At 44.9% G+C, this 21814-nt stretch overlaps 2 protein-coding genes across 2 annotated transcripts; both read right to left on the bottom strand.

The window, feature by feature from the left end:
* Positions 1 to 1506: 1506 nt before the first annotated feature.
* On the bottom strand, positions 1507 to 13729 carry SF3B6 (splicing factor 3b subunit 6). The gene is made up of 4 exons (XM_006744267.3): positions 13440 to 13729; positions 10357 to 10475; positions 1940 to 2078; positions 1507 to 1775 (listed from the first exon to the last, which is right to left on the bottom strand). Exons 1-4 carry the CDS (start codon positions 13467 to 13469, stop codon positions 1686 to 1688), a joined length of 378 nt encoding a protein of 125 aa, XP_006744330.1. The 5' UTR covers positions 13470 to 13729; the 3' UTR covers positions 1507 to 1685.
* Positions 13730 to 14175: 446 nt separating this feature from the next.
* Positions 14176 to 20616, bottom strand: TP53I3 (tumor protein p53 inducible protein 3). Its single transcript, XM_006744268.3, has 6 exons — positions 20471 to 20616; positions 20040 to 20191; positions 18393 to 18660; positions 16750 to 16962; positions 15289 to 15485; positions 14176 to 14517 (listed from the first exon to the last, which is right to left on the bottom strand). Coding segments are annotated over exons 1-6 (1014 nt in total). The 5' UTR covers positions 20472 to 20616; the 3' UTR covers positions 14176 to 14334.
* Positions 20617 to 21814: the final 1198 nt, after the last annotated feature.

Genomic DNA, 21814 nt, shown 5'->3' with positions numbered 1-21814 from the left:
GCAAATACCTAAAGGCACACCATGCATTACACAAATTAATAAGGAATTCATAAAAGCATTCAGAAGAAAATTAAAGTTATGGCTCCTTTGTCATCTCCCTGTCCTTCTTAGAAATGGTTTTCTAGGGGCGCCTGGGTGGCTCAGTCGTTGAGCGTCTGCCTTCGGCTCAGGTCATGATCCCAGGGTCCTGGGATCGAGCCCCGCATCAGGCTCCCTGCTCAGCGGGAGGCCTGCTTCTCCCTCTCCCACTCCCCCTGCTTGTGTTCCTGCTCTCGCTGTCTCTCTCTCTGTCAAATAAATAAATAAAATCTTTAAAAAAAAAAAAATGGTTTTCTAGTCTTTTACAAAGTGCTTTCAAAAAGCACTGACATAATAGGAATAATTTCTTCAATTTCAATAGTAGGCTTTGAGAAGACAGTACCAGAAGTATAAAAGAACATATTATCTTTATTTTTTGAGAGAGAGAGAGAGAGATGGCGAGAGAGGGAACACAAGCAGGGGGAGTGGGAGAGGGAGAAGCAGGCTTCCCGCTGAGCAGGGAGCCCGATGCGGGGCTCGATCCCAGGACGCTGGGATCATGACCTGAGCCAAAGGCAGACGTTTAATGACTGAGCCATCCAGGCACCCCAAGAGCATATTATCTTAAAGTATAGATATCAAAGCTAAATGCATTTAAAAGTGTAGAATAGATGCTTTTTGTCCATTTAAATGATTAAGTGCTTGTACCCTTCAAATTGATTTTGGGTTATAGTTATATACAAAACAATTGGTTCATGTTTTTCCATTTGGCCCATGCCTAAACTATAAAAAGAAAATTGTAACTATCTCCTCCACGCTGCCAAGCTATGATGAATGTGGTAATAACCATACTATTTCCACGCCATGGGAGTGTATGATTATAAGAATAAGCATTAAATATTCTATTTATGGCAAAGATATACTATGAGCTAAGGTCCAAGATATTCATAGACACTTACTAACTAAAGGAAAAGACTGCATAATACAATCTTAGACATGTAACAACCAACACCACTACCCAAGAAGCATGCTCTGAAATTTTAACAACGTGCTGTCATCTAAATGGCCACTTCTAGAACTGACTTCTCTTTAAGGATGGGGTACCCATATCGACAAAGGTGTTTTGTTAACTGTAAGGCAAGTGTTATTTAAATGTACTAGTGTGGTTAGGACTGGTTGATGTTACATCAACTTTTTATGTAAACATTTTATTCATTCAACCAACACAATGAGCCTTGGTTTCCTTATCTGCAAATACCTACCTTCACTGAGTTGTTAACATTCAATAAATGACAGCACTCTAAAAACTTCCCTTGATGGCTAAGCACTGGACTGGACATCAGAGGCATTAAGAATACAAGAAGCTCCCTGCTCTTAAGAAGCTTGGTCTCTGACCACCTACCACCAAACAATTCTTCATATGGTTCAACTGCTGATCTGTTTTCTGGTATCAAATAAGAAGGGAAAGTTTAAGAGAAAACACTGAAATGTTTTACAAAAAGTTACAAATTTATTCACATAACATATTCTAACACATATCAAAGTTTCAAGCAGATCCTTTTGAATCTCGAATAAGAAATTACAACATTCAGCATTAATTAAAAATAAGAAAAGGGTGCCGGTAATCATTTATGGGTTTTAGTCTAAAATGAAAATGCAGAGAACATTTATTTTGGTGGATCTGTGTTGATGCCATATTTCTCCTTGAGAAGCTTCAACTGCTCTTCCTTCTTTTTTGTGTCCATCTTCTGAAATGCCTAAAATGTGGTAAGCACCAGAGTTAACAGTTACTGATCTGCAGTCAAATGAATTTCACCAACAGCACTAGCGAGACAAGAACTCACAGTATACTCTTCCCCTCATGGTACACTACTTCTTAACATGGGCTCCCCATGCAATGAGGACTGTGGCTAATACTTACCCTGTTGGCATTATAGTACAAAACCACCAGGTATCTGTTACAAACATTGAATCCTGAAAGGTGATCACATGCATTCTTGGCATCAAAGATATCTTCATAGACCACATAAGCTGTTCCTCTAGTTTCGGGTGTGTTCCCCCTGCAGAGTGAAATCAGACTTAATTAAAATACACATTTACCGGAGTTAGGAAGGACGCTGGGTTTGAGGTCGGATGTTAAGGAGAATAGCTACCACGACTTCCAGGGCTTTGACAAAACCTCAGATGGGAGGCCTTCTGGCCAAGCATCTGCAATTTCATATTGTTGGAGCATTCCCTGGGGGTTGCAACTTTCTAGAAGTTTGCTGTGGCCAAACCAAGAAAGAAGGATATGCAGATTTCTACAGAAATCACGATTCTATAAGAGATTTTGAGGAGATGAAAAAGGCTGGTATCTTTCAGTGTGCAAAGTGATTTTGGAATGTAAAGAATTTCTTTGGGGTGAGTTCCATGGAAATTTGTCACTGACCTGTGTTCCTGAACTATGATACATGATTGTTGAGCTATGGAATAGTTTCTCTTTATAAATAAATAACAAATACTGTGGAAAAAAAATACACATTTACTCAGCACTGATACTTGAATAACAGAACTGTCTCTTAAACCACTAACCACAGACGATTAAAGACAGTGAGTTGAAGTTTAAGTCTTTTGAGATCAACCCGAACACTGTTAGAGGAAATAAGCATTATGGATAGGTATGCTGGACAAGCCTACTATTTCTTGAATTAAGGTTAATTTTTGTTTTCTGTTTTAAGTAAAAGAGCTACAGGTTAAACTTGCTTGGTCAACACTACTATTACAGCTACCAAAGTACTAGCAGCAAAGAACTAGCCTGAAACTTTGTCCCAGTCTTCATGTGCACTGTTCTAGTCTTTCCTACTTCTCACACTAAGAACTAATTCTAAGTCTTTTTTTTTTTTTTTTTAAGATTTTATTTGAGAGAGAGAGCATGCGTTGGGGGGCGGTGCGTCCACAGGGGCAGAGGGAGAGGAAACAGACTCCCCGCTGAGCAGGCAGCCCAACTGGGCCTCCATCCCAGGACCCGGAGATCGTGACCCGAGCCAAAGGCAGACACTTAACTGACTGAGCCATCCAGGCACCCCCGATTCTCAGTCTTAAGCTGGAAAGTACAGTATTTAAGAGTGATGGCTATTAATCAGCAATGTCAAGGATGAGGTTTCTCCTACTGCACATTTATGCAACAGAACCAATACTTAAATTATTTACCACACTATTACCTGGTAACTAGTCCCTTGTTTCTAAACATTTTAATTTTCTCCCTCACTCATTTTAAGATTTAACTTTTAAGTAATCTCTACACCCAGTGTGGGGCTAGAACTCATAACCCCAAGATCAAGAGTCATGTGCTCCACCAACTGAGCCAGCCAGGCTCCCCTCCCTAACTCTAACTTTAGTTTCAATTGTTAAAGACAATACAGTCTCCATCAATGTAGGAAACAAATATTTGTGAGAAGTATTTTACTAAGGTTTATCAAATCCATAAAAATAAGAACTATTTGTGTCTGTAGAGGGGGTGGTGGTGAAAGCCCCTATGAAGAAGATGGCAAAATTATAAATAGTATCTAGGAAAACAGTATCCTTTATGGCCAGGAAAGGATGTAAAGAGTTAATGTGGTTTCTCCCACTTAGAAGATCGACTGCTTTTCTAAAATGTGATACGGTCAGCTCCCAACTTTTTGCACATTCATTTTTATTTTTTATTTTTAAAGATTTTTTTTTTTTTTTTTTATTCATGAGAGACAGAGCGAGAGAGAAAGGCAGAGGGAGAAGCAGGCTCCCAAGGAGCAGGGAGCCTGATGCGGGACTCGATCCCAGGACCCTGAGATCATGACCTGAGCCGAAGGCAGATGCTTAACCATCTGAGCCACCCAGGCGCCCCATTTTATTTATTTTTAAAGATTTCATTTATTTATTTGACAGAGAGAGACACAGCGAGAGAGGGAACACAAGCAGGGGTAGTGGGAGAGGGAGAAGCAGGCTTTCCGCGGAGCAGGGAGCCCGATGCGGCTTGATCCCAGGACCCTGGGACCACGACCTGAGCTGAAGGCAGATGCTTAATGACTGAGCCACCCAGGCGCCCCTCATTTTTTTTTTTTTTTTTAAAGATTTTATTTATTTATTCATGAGAGACAGAGAGAGAGGCAGAGGCAGAGGGAGAAGCAGGCTCCCCACGGAGCAGGGAACCCGATGCGGGGCTCGATCCCAGGACCCTGGGATCATGACCTGAGCCGAAGGCAGGCGCCTAACGACTGAGCCACCCAGGCGCCCCCAGGCGCCCCTCATTTTTAATAATATATGCACTCCCATGCATTATGCAGCCCTGTTTGGCTCGGGGAAAAGGGCAGAGCTTTGGCAGACATGGGTGGGAGGGAATGTGCTTGTGGGAGGGGTTATCTGCCAGCCAGGGTAGAAGGTGGCTAGAAGTAGAAGCTGGACCTTGCTCGTGGATATGGAGCTGCTGCTTGTGTAGGTTTTCCTTGCCACCTCCTCTCTTCACCTCACCAGCTTCCTTCTGCAGGGAGGTAGGGAAGTGTGAAGAGCAACAAACTGCAGGCAGCAGATGGCCATGTGCTTGTCAGTGGGGGCAATGGGCACGGGTCCCACTCAGCTTATGCTCCCAGTGTGATAAAGATGGACCCCTCCATCTGTGTTCTAGCCACCCAGTGCCAACTGTGGAATAAGGTTTAAGACCGTGGGCTGCTTCTCCATCTGTCATAGTCCCCACATAGGGTCAAGCAAAGGTAGCAGGCCATGGGAAGGGGAGGTACCTATTAAAATTTGATCTCGGAGAAGACTACAGAGTTGGGCCCTGGTCAGAGCTTACTTCCTGTAAAAGGGGATGGGAGAGGTACAGAGTGCTGGGGAGATTGGAGGATGCCAGTGTCCTTGAATGCTTACAGGCCGTCAGGCTGAATGGGCCCAATGAGGGATTTTATAATATTCCTTACTCTCTGGGAATAGTGCAACAACATCTGGACCTTTTTTTTTTTTTTTTAATTAATTAAGTAATGGCTACACCCAACATGGAGCTCAAACCCCATGATCAAGAATCAGTGTGCTCTTCCTACCAGCCAGCTAGACACCCCAACTCTTGGACTTTTGACTTTTAATTTTCAAGAATGCATTAACTTGAAAAAAAATTTTTTTTAATTTAAACAAATTTAAAAAAAGAGGGGCACCTGGGTGGCTCAGTCATTGCGTGTCTGCCTTAGGCTCAAGTCACAATCGAACCCCACACTGGGCTCCCTGCTCGGCGGGAAGCCTGCTTCTCCCTCTCACCCTCCTTGTGTTCCCTCTCTAGCTGTCTCTCTCTCTGTCAAATAAATAAATAAAATCTTAAAAATAAAAAGAACATAGTATTTTAGTTCTTGTTAACTGGGCAAGAAAGGTCTTATATTTCATTTTTCTTTCACAACACCATGCACACAAGTGCTAATAAGCATTTGAAAAATGGAGATCTACTCTCTCCCACCAATTCTCCTTTCTCCTGTAAGCTAAAATAAATAAATAAATAAATAAAATAAATAAATCAAAAGTATCTCTTCCTCTTACATCTTCTTAGGAACTAGAACAGGGATGGGTACTAACCCCATTTTAAAGATTCTCATCTCAAAGTGTCCTAGCTGATAATTATCAACCTAATATCTTAACCATACTGTAATTCAATTTCTAAAAGTATGTAGTTGGTACCTACTGTATGGCAGACACTGAGCCAACATTATTTTCTTGATTGGTGGTAAATCTCAGAGTAGTAATAAGAAAACCTAATCATGTGCATCAACCTCTCTGAGCTTCAGCTGCTTCATGTGTCAAATAAATAAATAAATAAATAAATAAATAAATCTTAAAAGTAAAAGGTATGAAAGGGCTTTATTTTTTTTTTAAAGATTTTATTTGACAGAGAAGGACACAGTGAGAGAGGGAACACAAGCAGTGGGAGTGGGAGAGGGGGAAGCAGGCTTCCCACTGAGCAGGGAGCCTGACACGGGGCTCGATCCCAGGACCCTGGGACCATGACCTGAGCCGAAGGCAGACGCTTAATGACTGAGCCACCCGGGCGCTCCGAAAGGGCTTTAAAAAGTTCAAAGCACCGGGACGCCTGGGTGGCTCAGTTGGTTAAGCGACTGCCTTCGGCTCAGGTCATGATCCTGGAGTCCCCGGATCGAGTCCCGAATCGAGTCCCGCATCGGGCTCTCTGCTCGGCAGGGAGTCTGCTTCTCCCTCTGACCCTCCTCCCTCTCATGCTCTCTGTCTCTCATTCTCTCTCTCTCAAATAAATAAATAAATAAATAAAAAATATTCTAAAAATAAAATAAAATAAAAAAAAGTTCAAAGCACCAAGTGTCTGCTACATGCCAGGAAGGGTGACCATGCATCCGCTTTTGCCCAAAACTGTCCAGGTTTTAGTACTGTTAAGTCCACATCCCAGAAAACCCCTTGGTCCTGGGCCAACTGGGAAGGTTGGTCACCCTAGTTTTAGGTGCCAAATATGTAATAAAGCATGATCACAGCTAGGGAACAAAATAACATGTTTCTCAATCTATAATTTAGACCCAAATTCATGCTTTTGTGAATTTACTCAATAAATACATATTGTGTTCTTTCTGTATGAGAGGCACTGGAAATAGAATAGTGAAAAAGACAAGCATCATCCCTCCCTTCAAGGACTTTATCCAAGTGGGAGAAAGACAGATAAATACAGATGAGAAATATTATAAAGGAAGTAGACAGCGGTGACAGGGATTACTGGGAGGACAAGGATGACTTAACTCTAGGGTGGTCAGGATAAACCTCTTTGAAAAGGTGACACTGATGAGGAGACCTGAAGAATGAGGAGCTGGACAGGAGATGAGCCGGGTGAAAACCATTCCAAATGGAGGGACCAGAGTACAAAGGCCCTGAGCTACTCCGCACCCTTCTAAAGATACCACTGCTTATCTACCTTGGCTTTCTGAAACACTCTCTAACTTCACTGATGTAAGCATCTCTTAATTGTGTACGATCAATAAATTTTGTTAACACTTTCAGAAGTCAATCACAACCAATTTCTGTATTATTCATTTACTTATATACATAAGGTGTTTAACATGTATCAGGCACAACAACTATCAACCCACAATAAAAAGACGGTATGATGCCTGTCCTGGAGTAGCTCACAGGCTGGCAGGAGACAAGTACACAGACAACAGCAAAATCATGTGTTAAAAGTAGAAGGTGCTGTGGGAGCAGAGAAGAGGGGTGGCTAATGCACACTGGGAAGGAAATACTCCATGACAAAGTGCTTTCACAGGCATGATCTAATTTGATCCTTATTAAAATTCTTTTAAGCTGAAGTGGAGGGGGGTGGGAGGGATGGGGTGGCTAGGTGATGGACACTGGGGAGGGTATGTGTTGTGGTAAGTACTGTGTATTGGGTAAGACTGATGAATCACAGACCTGTACCCCTGGAACAAATAATACATTATAGCTAATAATTTTAAAAAATTCTTTTAAGACAGTACGTGAGGAAGATTGTGTTTCATTAAGTAACTGAAGCTCAGAGGGATTAAATATTTTGCCCAGTTGTACATGACTAGTCAATGTCCAGCTAGTATTTGAACTCAGGTCTTAACAACCAATTCAGTAAATTTATCATGCTGCCTCCATGTTAAAAGCTGAAAGGCACAGTCTATCTAGATTATCTTACCAGTGAGGGAACAGAAAACCAAGAAGCTAGACAACCTGTCTAGGGTTGCAGGGCCTGAAGCAGACTCCTATCTCCTGATCTCCAAGTCAGGAGACCTTCTGTATACCATTCTTTTATGTTTAGAACAGGGTTTCTTAACCTAGGTTTCATGTACCCACTGAAATCATATGCAAAATGTTTCATGTATTGTTCTGTTGCAAGGGTCCAAAGCTTTTATCAAATACTCAAAGGACTGAGACTTCCTAAAAAGGATGGCTGGTCTGTAACACTTCATTTCCATCCCCACTTGAGTACCAATGATGATGTATTGCTAGCATTTGGTTTACTTTCTGGAAGGAAAGTGATGATTTAAAAGGAGAGTCCTCAAGATCTCATAGAGTTCTAAAAGCCAAGAAGCAGCTCTCAGTTCATAAAAGAAAATTTATTAAGAGAGAGATATTCAGGGGCGCCTGGGTGGCTCAGTCAGTTAAGCGTCCAACTCCTGGTTTCAGATCAGGTCATGATCTCAGGGTCGTGAGATCAAACTGTGTATCGGGCTCTGTACTCAGTGCACAGTCTGCTTAAGATTCTCTCTCCCTCTCCCCCTCCCTCTGCTCACGCTCTCTCTCACTCTCTAAATAAATAAATAAATACATCTTAAAAAAAAAAAAGAAAGAAAATAGAAAGACACTCAGGGGCACCTGGCTGGCTCAGTAGGAGAAGTGTGTGACTCTTGAACTCAGGGTCGTGAGTTTGAGCCCCCATGTTAGGTGTAGAGATTAATTAAAAAAAAAATAATAAGGGGTGCCTGGGTGGCTTAGTTGTTAAGCGTCTGCCTTCGGCTCAGGTCATGATCCGAGGATCCTGGGATTGGGCCCCACATCGGGCTCCCTGCTCCGCGGGAAGCCTGCTTCTCCCTCTCCCACTCCCCCTGTTTGTGTTCCCTCTTGCTGTGTGTCTGTCAAATAAATAAAATAAAATCTTTAAAAATAATAATAATAGGGGCGCCTGGGTGGCTCAGATGGTTAAGCGTCTGCCTTTGGCTCAGGTCATGATCCCAGGGTCCTGGGATCGAGTCCCACATCAGGCACCCTGCTCAGCGGGAAGCCTGCTTCTCCCTCTGCCTCTCTCTGTCTCTGACTTTCATGAATAAATAAATAAAACATTAAAAATAAATAATTAATTAAATTAAATTAAATAATAATAAACTTAAAAAAAAAATCCAGATGAACTCTTAGGTAAGTGGCCCATGTATACTAATTACAGTATCACTGGCTATGGATCTGGGTAGTGTAAATATTCAATTTAGAATCAGAAGATTTTATCACTAAATAGTTGTGTGAAGCTAGAAAAGTACTTGTACTCTCTGGACCTTGGTAGTCTCACTTGTAAAACACAACTATCGGGGCGCCTGGGCAGCTCAATCGGTTAAGTGTCTGACCCTTGGTTTCAGTTCAGGTCATGATCTCAGGTTCTTGGGACTGAGCCCCATGCTGGGCTCCGTGCTCAGCAGGGAGTCTGTTTGAGGATTCTCTCTCCCTATGCCTTTCCTTTCCCATGCTCGCTCGCGCTCTCAAATAAATAAATCTTTTTTTTTTTTAAAGATTATTTATTTATTTATTTATTTGAGACAGAACGAGAGAGAGAGCGCACATGAGAGGGGGGAGGGTCAGAGGGAGAAGCAGGTTCCCTGCTGAGCAGGGAGCCCGATGCGGGACTCAATCCAGGGACTCCAGGATCATGACCTGAGCCGAAGGCAGTCGCTTAACCAACTGAGCCACCCAGGCGCCCCTCAAATAAATAAATCTTTAAACAAAACAAAACAAAACCCAATTATCACCTCCACATAGGGTTGTAGTGTTGGTGATACAAATAAAAGCACCTATGACAAAAATGGCATTTTGTAGATGTTTAATAAATACCATCTGAAGATATGAACCCCAATTTTTAGATTTAATTAAAATCTGAACTTGTGTTGCAATTATTCTCCCATATACTTTTAAATCTTCAATAAGGGGCGCCTGGGTGGCTCAGTTGGTTAGGCGACTGCCTTCGGCTCAGGTCATGATCCTGGAGTCCCTGGATCGAGTCCCGCATCGGGCTCCCTGCTCAGCAGGGAGTCTGCTTCTCCCTCTGATCCTCCCCCCTCTCATGTGCTCTCTCTCATTCTCTCTCTCTCAAATAAATAAATAAAATCTTTGGAAAAAAAATAAATCTTCAATAGGAAAAATAATAATAAAAAATAAATCTTCAATAGAAAGCTGTAGTTGGGAAAAAAGTCATTTTTCTCAGTTACTTTTATACCTCCTTACTCAGTTTATTCAGGAATTCTGGAGTCAGTAAAGGAGATAGGAGAGAAAATTAGAGTTAATGCATATAAAAAACACAGTACGTTATCTGATTTTACAAATAACAGTTACGCAATAGATGTTCTTTCTTTTCCCACCCATTCCCCTCAAACCATTCATTACTACTTCATGCCTTCTCTAATTTCACAACTATTATTCTTGGTTCTCACTGAGCTAGATCAGGAAGGTCTCATTTTTTTCTGTACAAAAAAAAATCTCATCTCCCAGATTTCAATCCCTTTAGTCTCTAGGCTTTTGGTTAGGCCTTGCTGTCAGCTATAATGCTGAGATTATACAATCATTTTCTTGAAACGACATTTCAAAAGTCTCAGTAAGACTCACACTCGGATTTGACGAATAGGTCCATATTTCCCAAATATATCATACATTTCTTCAGCTGTGATTTTGTATGGCAAATTTCTTATATACAAAATCCGATTTACTTCAGGTGGAAGTCGAATCTAAAATGAGAAATATATACTATTATTGTAAATCAGGGGCAGGAGTGCTGCCACTACGTAGCATTATGAGAAAAAAAATTTCTCATCATAAATTCTCACAGTAAAAACAAACAAAAAAACCCCACATAATAGGCAAGAATAAGAATTATTTAAAAAAATTATAATCTGATGTTCCTGAAAATGACATGCTTTTCAGAAAAGCAACTGGGCACGAGGAGGACTCTTAGTAGTAACTAGCAAGGGGCTACTATAAAACCCAGGCTTCCAGTCACTGCAGTTAAACAAGGATCTCCAACCTCATTTAAAAGTCCTCAATGCCTCAGACATATATGGGAAAGAACAAAGGGAAGTGTTCCTGTTTCCTAGACAATAAAACTACTATTGATGACTCTTATCCGGTCTTTTCAAGAACCTGTTGAATCAACAATATCTTCTCTCTCTTGAATTTATAGTCTTTCCTTCATCATTGGCTTCTATTCCTTAGGTGAGCAGCTGTTTAAGTCCTGACAATTGTCATGCAAAACAGAATAGTCATTTGTATCCCTCTTCCTTCATTCAAGAAATATTTACTGAGCACCTTCTTCATGCACCTATCAGGCTAGGTATTAGGATTACACAGTGAAGGGAAAAAGCAAGGTTTCTGCCTTCCCTGAACTTATCAGCTCTCTACTTACTATCCTATTTTGCTTTTCTCTTTTTTCAGTAAAGCATCTGGAAAGATAGTCTATACTCACTTACCTCATATTCCTTACTTCACTGACACTCATCAACCTACCACAACCCAGCTTCCACCCCAGCACTGATGAAAATACTTTTATGCTAAGACCTTTTTAAAAAAAATCTTATAAAAAGGGTGCCTGGGTGGCTCGGTCATTAAGTGTCTGCCTTTGGCTCAGGTCATGATACCGGGGTCATGGGATTAAGCCCTGCATCCAGCTCCCTGCTCAGCGGGAAGCCTGCTTCTCCCTCTCCCACTCCCCCTGCTTGTGTTCCCTCTCTTGCTGTGTCTCTCTGTCAAACAAATAAATAAAAATCTTTAAAAAAGAAAAAAAATCTTATAAAAAGATTTAACAAATCTTATAAAAGCGGTGGCGAGGGGCAGAGGGAGAGAATCTCAAGCCGTCTCCGTGCTGAGCACGGAGCCCAACATGGGGCTGGAGATCAAGACCTGAGCTGAAACCAAGAGTTGGACACTTAACCGACTGAGTCACCCAGGCACCTGACATTAAGACCTTTAACTGCGGTATTCAATTATCATCACACTTAACTTCCGAGGCTTCTGACACTGTTGACTATTCTTGACACTTTATTTCCTTGGCTTGCTCCTACCTCTCTGGCTAGTTCTTCTCACTCCTGCCATTAAAATATCCTCTTCTACAGAGTTTTACTTTTAGACTCCTTTTTGACCCTTTGTATACTCTCAATTCTACGCCCTCTTTCATCTCTTAACCACACACATGGTTCCCACAGTAAGTTGATGACTCAAATATATATCTCCCATCTAGAGTTCACTCCTGTGTTCTTATTAACATATTCAATTACATACTGGATACTAATTTGCTCAATAACTATTAAACTCTCAGCTTTTTAAGGCATTAAGCTAAGTGCTGTAAAAAAGGAAAAAGAGGATACTTAATCCCTCCCCTCAAACTAGTGCTGACAAATGGTCAACAAGTAAGTACAATAAAGTTTTAGATTTAAGATTTCAAACTGAGTTCAAATAGACAACACTTCCAATTATAATACACTTCTCTCATTAATCTGCTTTCTCACTCTGTAAGACACTGTATCACACTTTCTCTTCTTAAACCCTACCACCACCACTCCCTCCACCATCTGAGTTGGGCTGTAACCTTTTCCCTGCCTATCCCAGGAGTTGATCTTGCCTCTTGCTTATTGAAGGAAGTATATATGACCGAATGGTAAGTACCTTATATTCATGTCACTAAACCCAACAATCTAAATTCATTCATATCCACCCCCTCTCCCTCTCATTATTGTCTACTCCAAACCTTCACTCCTGAACTTACCTCATCCTTCTCCCACATCATCAATTTCTCACACTTTATCAGATCATTCTCACTGACATACAAATACACCTTATACCACACATCTTAAAAGAGGAAAAAGTCAACTATCATCCAATCTCTGTACTCCCTATTTACATGAAAACCTGTGGAAAGAGCTGTCTCAATTTTCTTAACTTCCATCCTCTTTTCATCCCACTGCAACCAAGTTTTCATCCACTGAATGATCATCAAAGTGACCAAAATTCTGCATCTCACCATGTCCAATTTTCTGTCTTCATCAACGTATATCTCTCTGCCTTACAGTTGACCTAACCTCTTTTTCTTGAGAGTTTTTCTTAGGTTTCTATAATACCCCATTCTCTAACATTAGAATGTAAACAGAAGGGCTTTTTGTTTTACTCACTATTGTATCCCCAATACGTAGACTAGTGTCAGGCACACAGTAGGTATTCAGTAAATTTAACTTCTGAATTGTTTCCTATCTCTCAATTCTGGTACATAGGTGTTCAAAAATACTAAGACATTAATGAAGGATCCAAAAAGCCCCGTGACTTGAGGAGAATCCCAGACTCTGGTTGGCTGTCAAGTATTAGGTTACTTATTGGGGACTCGTCTGTGCTACTGATTTTAGGGCGGAGAAGATCCTGTCGCCAAGTCCTAGGTGCAGATCAAACAACAAAGACTGTAGGGCCAACACTATCACTGACACGAGAATAAGAGATAGAGGGAACTCTCAAAAGGGATGGAGACGAAATTGTGGCTCAAGAAGCATATCCGTAACGATGGGGCCAGGATGGAACTCCAAGTGATAACAGTAAATTCTGGACTACTATGGCCTGGGGAACCCAAAAGGGGCAAAATACACAGCTCCACACCGTTAAGAAAGTCCAGGAGGGAGGTCCCCCCCTCTTCCGCAGAAGGCCCCGATACTCACGTTCGCCCTCTTCGCCGCTTGCATCGCCATCTTGGTGGTCTGATAAGGTTACCGCAGCAAACACTGGAATTCCTCCGGACACCTCCGGAGCTCGCTCTACCGGACCGCAACACCGCGTCAAGGCCAGGACATCAACATCCAACCTCCGCCGGAAGCTTTACAACACGCCGGATTATCGCCGTCTCACGCTCAGACGTGCTGACGTAATACCCCCTTTCGAAAAGACTCCGGGGCAAAACGAACATGAGACGAAAAACAGGCCGGAACGATGAAAGGTGAGCATTCGAGACACTTTTATGAGCTGCGCACCGGAAAGGGCGGGACCTGGGCTTAAGAAGGGGCGGTGTTCCTGTCGGGCGGCCCTGAGCAAAGGAAGCTGGACAGAGGGGGCGGGCCTAGGAGAGCCGGACGAGGTGGGGCTGCGCCCAGGTGAGTTGCGGGAGGGGGCGGAGCCTGGCCTCTTCGAGGTTCGCGTAGCGGGAGCGGGAGCGCTGATGGGTGGGCCCGGGCCGATGGTGCTGCGCATAGGGGAGCTAAGGGAGTTGTGGCGCGTCGTGTGGTGGTCGACGCTGTTCCCTTACCCGGAACCCTCGGCTCTGGAGCACCCCGAGTTGAGCGCCCACTGTTCGGGCGTTTGCTGTAATCCCTACGATGGCGGCGGTTGAGACACCCACTCCACTCCCGCCCTGACGGCCTCAGTCCGCGGTCTGGGGCCGCCACAGTGAGAGGGCAACCCTTCGAATCTGCTCTTTATTTTCTCAGATCGGCTTTACACGGATCAGTAGGCGAGGCTAGGGGAGGGCCAGTGGGTTACAGGGTGGCCTGGAGTAACACGCGATCTCTTTCCTGCGTACTATGGACTTTTATCCATTTTGTCCTAGGAAAGCCTTCTCCTTCATTGCGGTAGTTCCAGGACGATTTTGCCCACGTTCCTGTTACTCTCCATGTATGCATGGGCCTCTTGAATTGCAGCCACGGGGTAGACTCTGTCCAACACCGGGAGTAGACGTTGGGGGCTCTCCGTGGAGAAGTTGGGCAGGATTTGTTTTGTGAAAGCCTCCACCAGCCTTTGCTTGTACTTAAGATAAAAGGAGATCATCAGTCTAGACGGAGACTTCACCTTGCCGCTCCCCATCCTGCTCATTATTAGCCTTTGTGCTCTCTGAAGTGTAGACGCCATCTGAAAATGCACATATGGGGTACGTAACCCCTTCCCTACCAGCACGTATGTGCACGCCCCCAAATGTATAACCTCTCTTCTGTACCAGAGAAAAGACTGAATCCTGTACTAAAATATTAGTGGTACTGACAACAGGGCTTAAAGCAGGCGGCGGCCACAGACAGGACTTCTACAGGCTCAGTTCGAAAGGGATGTTAAGCTCTGCTATCGCACAGGTGTGAAACCCTAGGTTGGTAAACATTCTCCAGTCTGGCACCTGCTAGAGTACAAAACGATTCAGTAACAATCTGTTGAAGGTAGAGCCTTAACTAACCTTATTCACCTTTCTTATCACACTGAGAAGAGTTCAGCCTTTGAAAGACAGCATCTTGGCACTATGAAAAATATATTTCCTAGTATTGTCAATGCTTTGTTCATTCTGTTAGAAAGTTTGTATGTGAAGTGTTAGCTACCTTCTTTCCAAGATGTTGAGACTTCTGTTGACCACTTACTAATTGAGTTCTGTGAAAATGGCTACTTATTTATCCATGGGGGTGTGGGGGGAGCAGGTTTCTACATAGGCTCTCTAACATATGATGTGTCAGGTCTTCCTTTCTTGGAGCTACGTAAATGCACCACACTTTTGTGGGTAATAATTACATCACATGTTTTCTTTCACTCATCATTCACCTTTTTGTCCCTAGATCTCAGCAGAGTGGTGATGAGACTTCCTCGTTTAAAAAGTAGCTTTGAAAATAGAGGTCCACTGACGTCAGTTCCTCCCATCAGACCATAGAGAATCCAGCGACCGTCAAGAGCCAGGCAGCTGACGTTTTTCTCCCAGTAGGATCCACCTATGCAGTCTAGAATAAGGTTGACTCCAGCACCTTTCACATGAAACACAGATTTGTAAAGCTCATCAGACACAGAAGGCTTTGTGCAAAGTGATTCCACGGTATATTTGTGAATATATGGGTATATATATAGGTGCAAGTGGTAAATCTGTAGGTTGGAACTAGAAACACCGCTCATAGAAACACTGTTGTAGGGCGCCTTGGGTGGCTCAGTTGGTTAAGCGACTGCCTTCGGCTCAGGTCATGATCCTGGAGTCCCTGGATCGAGTCCTGCATCGGGCTCCCTGCTTGGCAGGGAGTCTGCTTCTCCCTCTGACCCTCCCCCCTCTCATGTGCTCTCTCATTCTCTCTCAAATAAATAAATAAATAATCTTAAAAAAAAAAACACTGTTGTAGATGGAGTTTAGGTAGCTGAACTCTATCATACATGTGTGCTGTAGTTCATCTTTTTTTTTTTTAAGATTTTTTATTTGTTTATTCATGAGAGACAGAAAGAGAGAGGCAGAGGGAGAAGCAGGCTCCCAAGGAGCAGGAAGCCCGATGCGGGACTCGATCCCAGGACCCTGAGATCATGACCTGAGCCGAAGGCAGACGCTTAACCATCTGAGCCACCCAGGCGCCCAACTGTAGTTCATCTTTTATGATTCCTAGCCACAGCAAGAGGGATATGGTGCAACACCATGACTTGGTATCTCTCTTGATCCCCGCGTTAAGTACAGAACCCACTGGCACCCAGGCACGAATGAGAACAGAACAGGGGAGAGCCACCCAGTCTACTGGGCAGGCGCATTCGCATCTAAATTATAGTGTCTGCACTGGGTTATCTGAATCGTAGTTTTACAAGCTTTGGTTTCATGTCTCCTTTTTAACTCCTGTGGAAAAATAGAAAGGGTGAGCCAAAAATATACAGATTTGGCTTTGGAATACAGAGGCTCACCCATTTAGAGAGCTACCATCCTAACCCTACTATGACCACACTAAGCTCCTATTAACTCATTCCAGAGTGACTTGGAAGAATGGCTCCTGGATAATTCTAGTCCAACTCTCTGTGATTCATCCGGTTTCTAAAAAGTGTCTAATGTTATCACTTACAAGAATGCACACAGAAACATTTTAGTCCTAAACACTGCCTGCCTGTCTCCAGAGATCAAACGCCAGGGTGCTAGAATTTGGCTGGGCAGCTGCTGTGCATTTAGCAGAGGCAAACCAGTCCAGAGCACTGGCAAACTTCAGACTGGTGAGGATATGACTGAATCATCTCCGAAATTCCTGTTGGGCTGCAGGAGCTATTGTTTACCTTTGGTGAATTTCAGTGTTGCTTCAGAAAAATCCTCTTCTTTGTAATTGAATCCTGCAGCTGCTCCAAGCTTTTCTGCCATCTGAAGCTTGTGCTGGGAGCCAGCTGTGACTAGAGGAATAGCTCCAGCCATCCGGGTGAGTTGGATGGCAGCTGTGCCCACACCACTTGATCCTGCATGGATTAGCACAAAGTCTCCAGCCTGAACGTTTCCTGCGGCACAAAGTACAGGAACCCTTGTCTTTACTTTGCAAGTGCTACACATTCCACATGCAGGCATATTCTACCATATGCACCTGGCCCTGGACCACAAAATGCCAAATCTCTTGCTCTCTTAAGAGAACGTGACAGCTCTTTTTTGTTTTACTGCCTCTTGTCGAAGTGGGAAACAACCTTTTGAAACATTTGTTAGCAGCCACATCCATAATCTCTTTTACTTATGAAATAATCCCGAGACGCACATCTCTGACATATACCTTAATAAGAATTAACTATCATTCCCACTGTCAGTCACCACCTGAAGCCAGTTCTTCTTCAGTCTGAAACTGGTCTCCAACTGGTCTCAATGATCCAGGCACCATACACAACCACCAGGCTCCTCTTCCTAAAATGGAGCTTTCATTATGTCACTTTCTCCTCAAAATATAAAGTGGTTCTCACTTGGTTTTTGCATCAAGTCCAGGCAACGTGCCATTCAAGGCCACTAAAACCCAGTCCCAGTCTCATCTTTCACAGATGATCATCATCATCCTTCACTCTGAGTGGAACAGCTGATTTCACCTTGACACTCTCTTAAGCCACCTTGGCCTGCCTTCTGTCACATCTCAACTTTACCCACCCTTCAAGTCCTTCTCTTCCAGAAAGCCCTCTCTGACCACCTGTGCCCACACTAATTGTTCCCATTTTGGTTTTTTTTTTTTTAAAGATTTTATTTATTCATTTGACAGAGAGCATGAGTGGGAGGGAGGGGTAAAGGGAGAAGCCGACTCCCCACTGACCAGGGAGCCCGATGCAGGGTGCAGGGCTCGATCCCAGGACCGGGGGATCATGACCCGAGCCAAAGGCAGATGCTTAACCGACTGAGCCACCCAGGCACTGCCCTCCGCATCTTGAGTTTCTGTTGTAGAGACTAGGCCATCTTCTGAACTCTATGGTTGTCTAATTCCTGTACATGCCTTGTTTTCCCAGGTTTACTGCACTCCCTGACAGCAGGGACCTGGTCTTTTTAGGTCCCCCCGCCCCATTAGCTCTTAGCTGGCTTCAGGGGGATTGAGGAGGAATAAAAGTTGATTGACTGGTCCCTTCTACTGCACTAGGGCTCGCAAAGAGAAGCTCAGCAGGACTTTGAGCTGCTGGGACTACTGGTGGGTCTACAGTGTGAAGATATACACAGGTCTTCTATCCAGTGCTTTTCAGGCTTTCCAACTGCTAACCATGATTTTCAGCCTCAACATCAGGCCATTGCTAACATGGTATGAGGAGGACCTGATACTATCGGTAGTACATTAGGGCGAGGCGCTGGGGTTGGGTGTGGCTCAGTGGCCAGGCCAAAGCTGCGCCAGAGGACTGCTGGGTTTTGAGGTGGCTGAGTCATGAAGTAACTGAACCACACTGTATGGAGTGAGCATGGGGGGCCTCCTCACCCAAGAGATGTAACAGCTGGAAGGCGGTAAGCCAGGCCTCCGGGATGGCTGCAGCCTGGGACAGGGTCAGTCCTGCTGGGATGGGCATGAGGAACTCTTCAGGGACAGTGACATACTGAGCCTGTCCCCCACCGGGCAGCAGAACCATGGCTGGGTCCCCAATCTTCCAGTGCCCTCGGCAGGCAGGCCCCAACTCTGCTATGTGTCCAGATGCTTCCAGGCCCAAAATGCTGCTGGCCCCTGGGGGTGGGGCATACTGGCCTTGTCTCTGCAGAAAGAGGGGTGCACTAAGTGGTGAGCATGATCAGAAATGTGTGTGTCACCATCCCTGGCCCCCTTCCAATAGTCCCTCTTTTTCTCAGAAAAATTGGGATAATGTCAGGTTTTGTAAGTCAGGAAAAGACAGGAGAAGTAATTCAAATAAGGTAACTGGTAGGGTCCTTAGCTATTTACTTTATCTAAATGTTTTGTTTTACAAATGGAGAAACTGAGACCAGCACAGGGAAACGCCTTGTCTGAAGTCACAAAGTAAATCAGTAGCAGGACTAGGAACAAAACCATGGACTCCTTAATGATAGTTCTCATATATTAAGTGCCAGGCTTTGGACTCATTGCAATCCTCAGAACCTCTGACTGGAGGCTTCAGAGCAGAGGGGCTGAACCAAGAGTGTGCCCTAGAACCATCTGAGGAGCTTTTTCAAAGTACACATGCCTGGGTTCTGGTCATGTTTATTTATTTATTTATTTTTCTAAAGATTTTATTTATTTGACAGAGAGAGACACAGCTAGAGAGGGAACACAAGCAGGGGGAGTGGGAGAGGGAGAAGCAGGCTTCCTGCGGAGCAGGGAGCCCGATGCGGGGCTCGATCCCAGGACCCTGAGGTCATGACCTGAGCCGAAGGCAGACGCTTAACGACTGAGCCACCCAGGCACCCCTGGTCATGTTTATTTTTGAAAAGTGCCCCAGGGGCGCCTGGGTGGCTCAGTTGGCTGGACTGCCTCTCCCTCTGCTGCTCCCCTTGTGTACGCTCTCTCTCTCAAATAAATGAATAAATAAAAATAAAATCTTTAAGAAAAAGTGCCCCAGGTGATTCTGGCACTCACTTCTCAGTTACCCCAATCAATGCAGCTGGCTCAGTTTAGCGTTTCAAACAGCAGAAAAAAAGAAGATTCCTAGAGTACAGTCACTCCCCTGCCAGCTCCGGGAGCCTGTGTGGAAAGAATGCAGATTTTGTATCTACAAAGCCCTGGATTTGAATTACAGCTGCCCGGATTACTAGTGTTGTGGCCTTGGGCGTATTGCTTAACCTCTGACTCTGTTTCTTTATCTGGGTAATGCGAATGGTAAGCAGGGTTGCCTGAGAAGTAAATGAGATAGAACAAGGCCTAACACACAACCCCCTGAACAAATGGTAGTTCCCATCTCCTTATCTGGAAGCCTGAGCAGATGATGGATTAACACAGGGTAGATGCTGCTTTGTAAATATCCCTGTATATTGTCTTAGAACCCCCAGCACACATTCTGCAGACAAATCTTGATGAAAGTTACAGGCAGTGCCCTAGGTCATTCCTTCATCGGTCTGGTGAATGTTTATCGAAGGCCCTCGAGTCCCACCCTGCCCCAGCCACTGCCTGACCCCTGGGTACCTGGAGTAAGTCGGCCCGGTTCAGGGCGCTGGCCGCCACCTTCAGGAGGACTTCACCCTCTACTGGGCTGGGCTTGGCCACCTCCGTCAAGTAAAGGTTTTCTGGTCCTCCCGGCTTGTCGAAGTGCACAGCTAACATGTTCTCTGAGGACACTGTAGGAGCAAGGGAGGGAGCCCGAGGCCCTTTGCGGAGCGCAGCGCCCCCTGCCGGCCAGCAGCTTCCCTTTCGGTCTCCACGAGGTCTGACCCCCGCCGCGCCCCGCCCTCCTTCCCGCGAGGTCCCTGCAGCCTCCAGAGGGATCCCTCGCAGAGAACACAAGTTAGGACCGGGGGAAGTGGGGACACCGTCTCGGCTGGGGTGCAGCGGTGGAGCTGTGCTCCCTCTGAGTTGGAACCCCCCACAGGCCCGGGTGTGAGTTCTTGGAGACTTACTGGGGCCCCGCTCTCCGCTGCTCCCCGCCTCGGGTCCCTGGAGGAGAACGCCGAAGCCCAAAATGGCCTCGGCTGCGAGCACGAAGGACGGCCAGGGCTGGGTCTGACCCGAACCTACGCTCCACTTCCTATTCCTCCTTCCCCTTTTAAGACGCAAAGTTAGTGACAGCGAATCAGGTTCTTTTTTTTTTTTTTTTTTTTGAGCCTGGGAAACTAATCTTTCTTCGGGTTGGCAGATATTCCAGCCCTCACTGGCGAGAAGAGAGAACTTCCTCTCTCCAGGGAACTAGAGATTTTATTCATTTTTTTTTAAAGATTTTATTTATTTATTCATGAGAGAGAGAGAGAGAGAGGCAGAGGCAGAGGGAGAAGCAGGCTCCCCGCGGAGCAGGGAGCCCGATGCGGGACTCGATCCCAGGACCCTGGGATCATGACCTGAGCTGAAGGCAGACGCTTAACAGACTGAGCCACCCAGGCGTCCCGAGATTTTATTCATTTATTTGACAGAGACACAGCAAGAGAGGGAACACAAGCAGGGAGAGTGGGAGAGGGAGAAGCAGGCTTCCTGCTTGAGCAGGGAGAGCCCGATGCGGGGCTCGATCCCAGGACCCCGGGATCATGACCTGAGCCGAAGGCAGACGCTTAACGACTGAGCCACCCAAGCGCCCCTAGACTTGAGCTCTTGACCGGCAATGGTCCATTTTCCGGCCAGGCTTTTAACTCATTGAGGATGTAAGGCTGGTATGGGTGGGCAAGCAGGGTGCTGCTGAGAGAAAAGAGAGGAGCAATAGGTGAAAGGGGGAAGGTAAAAACTGTCCTGGAATCCTTACCACTTCTGCTCTTCCTCCTGGGGTTGAGGAAGCAGCGCGTGGAAGATGCTGTCCAGTGAGGCAATTTTGACTGGTTAAAGCTGTATGAATAGGCTACATCAGGGTTTCTCAAATTTGGCACTGTTGACACTTTGGTGTTTTTTAAATTTTTTTTAATTTTTAAAGATTTTCATTTATTGAAAGAGCATGAGCAGGGGGGAGGGGCAGCAACAGAGGGAGAAGCAGACTCCTCGCTGAGCGGGGAGCCCGATGTGGGGATTGATCCCAGAACCCTGAGATCATGTGCCCAAAGCAGATGCTTAACCAATGAGCCACCCAGGTACCCCACTATTGACACTTTGGATTAGATAATTCTTTATTCTGAAAGACTGCCCTGTGCATCATTGTGCAGTGTTTAACATCATTCCTGGTCTCCACCCACTAGATAGCACTAGCACCCTCATCCAGTCATGACAATAAAAAATGCCTCCAGGCATCCCCTGGAGGGGCAAAATTGCCCCCTTCCCTTCCCCCC

The sequence above is a fragment of the Leptonychotes weddellii genome, chromosome 10 (assembly GCF_054177405.1).
Source record: "Leptonychotes weddellii isolate Sample4059 chromosome 10, ASM5417740v2, whole genome shotgun sequence".
NCBI classification, from domain to species: domain Eukaryota; kingdom Metazoa; phylum Chordata; class Mammalia; order Carnivora; family Phocidae; genus Leptonychotes; species Leptonychotes weddellii.
Note: the sequence above shows the minus strand (reverse complement) of the source record. Positions and strands in the feature narration are given on the sequence as shown.

Bases quoted from the DNA above. Each gene is read 5' to 3' on its own strand.
- SF3B6 (XM_006744267.3), bottom strand. From the start codon at position 13,469: ATGGCGATGCAAGCGGCGAAGAGGGCGAAC. The intron at 2,079-10,356 runs GTGAGTCTTACT...TTCACTCTGCAG, and splicing joins CCTATTCGTCAAATCCGAGT to GGGGAACACACCCGAAACTA. The intron at 1,776-1,939 runs GTAAGTATTAGC...ACCACATTTTAG, and splicing joins TGTACTATAATGCCAACAGG to GCATTTCAGAAGATGGACAC.
- TP53I3 (XM_006744268.3), bottom strand. The intron at 18,661-20,039 runs GTACCCAGGGGT...CTCTTTCTGCAG, and splicing joins ACCGGGCCGACTTACTCCAG to AGACAAGGCCAGTATGCCCC. The intron at 16,963-18,392 runs GTGAGGAGGCCC...TTTGTGCCGCAG, and splicing joins CCAGCTGTTACATCTCTTGG to GAAACGTTCAGGCTGGAGAC.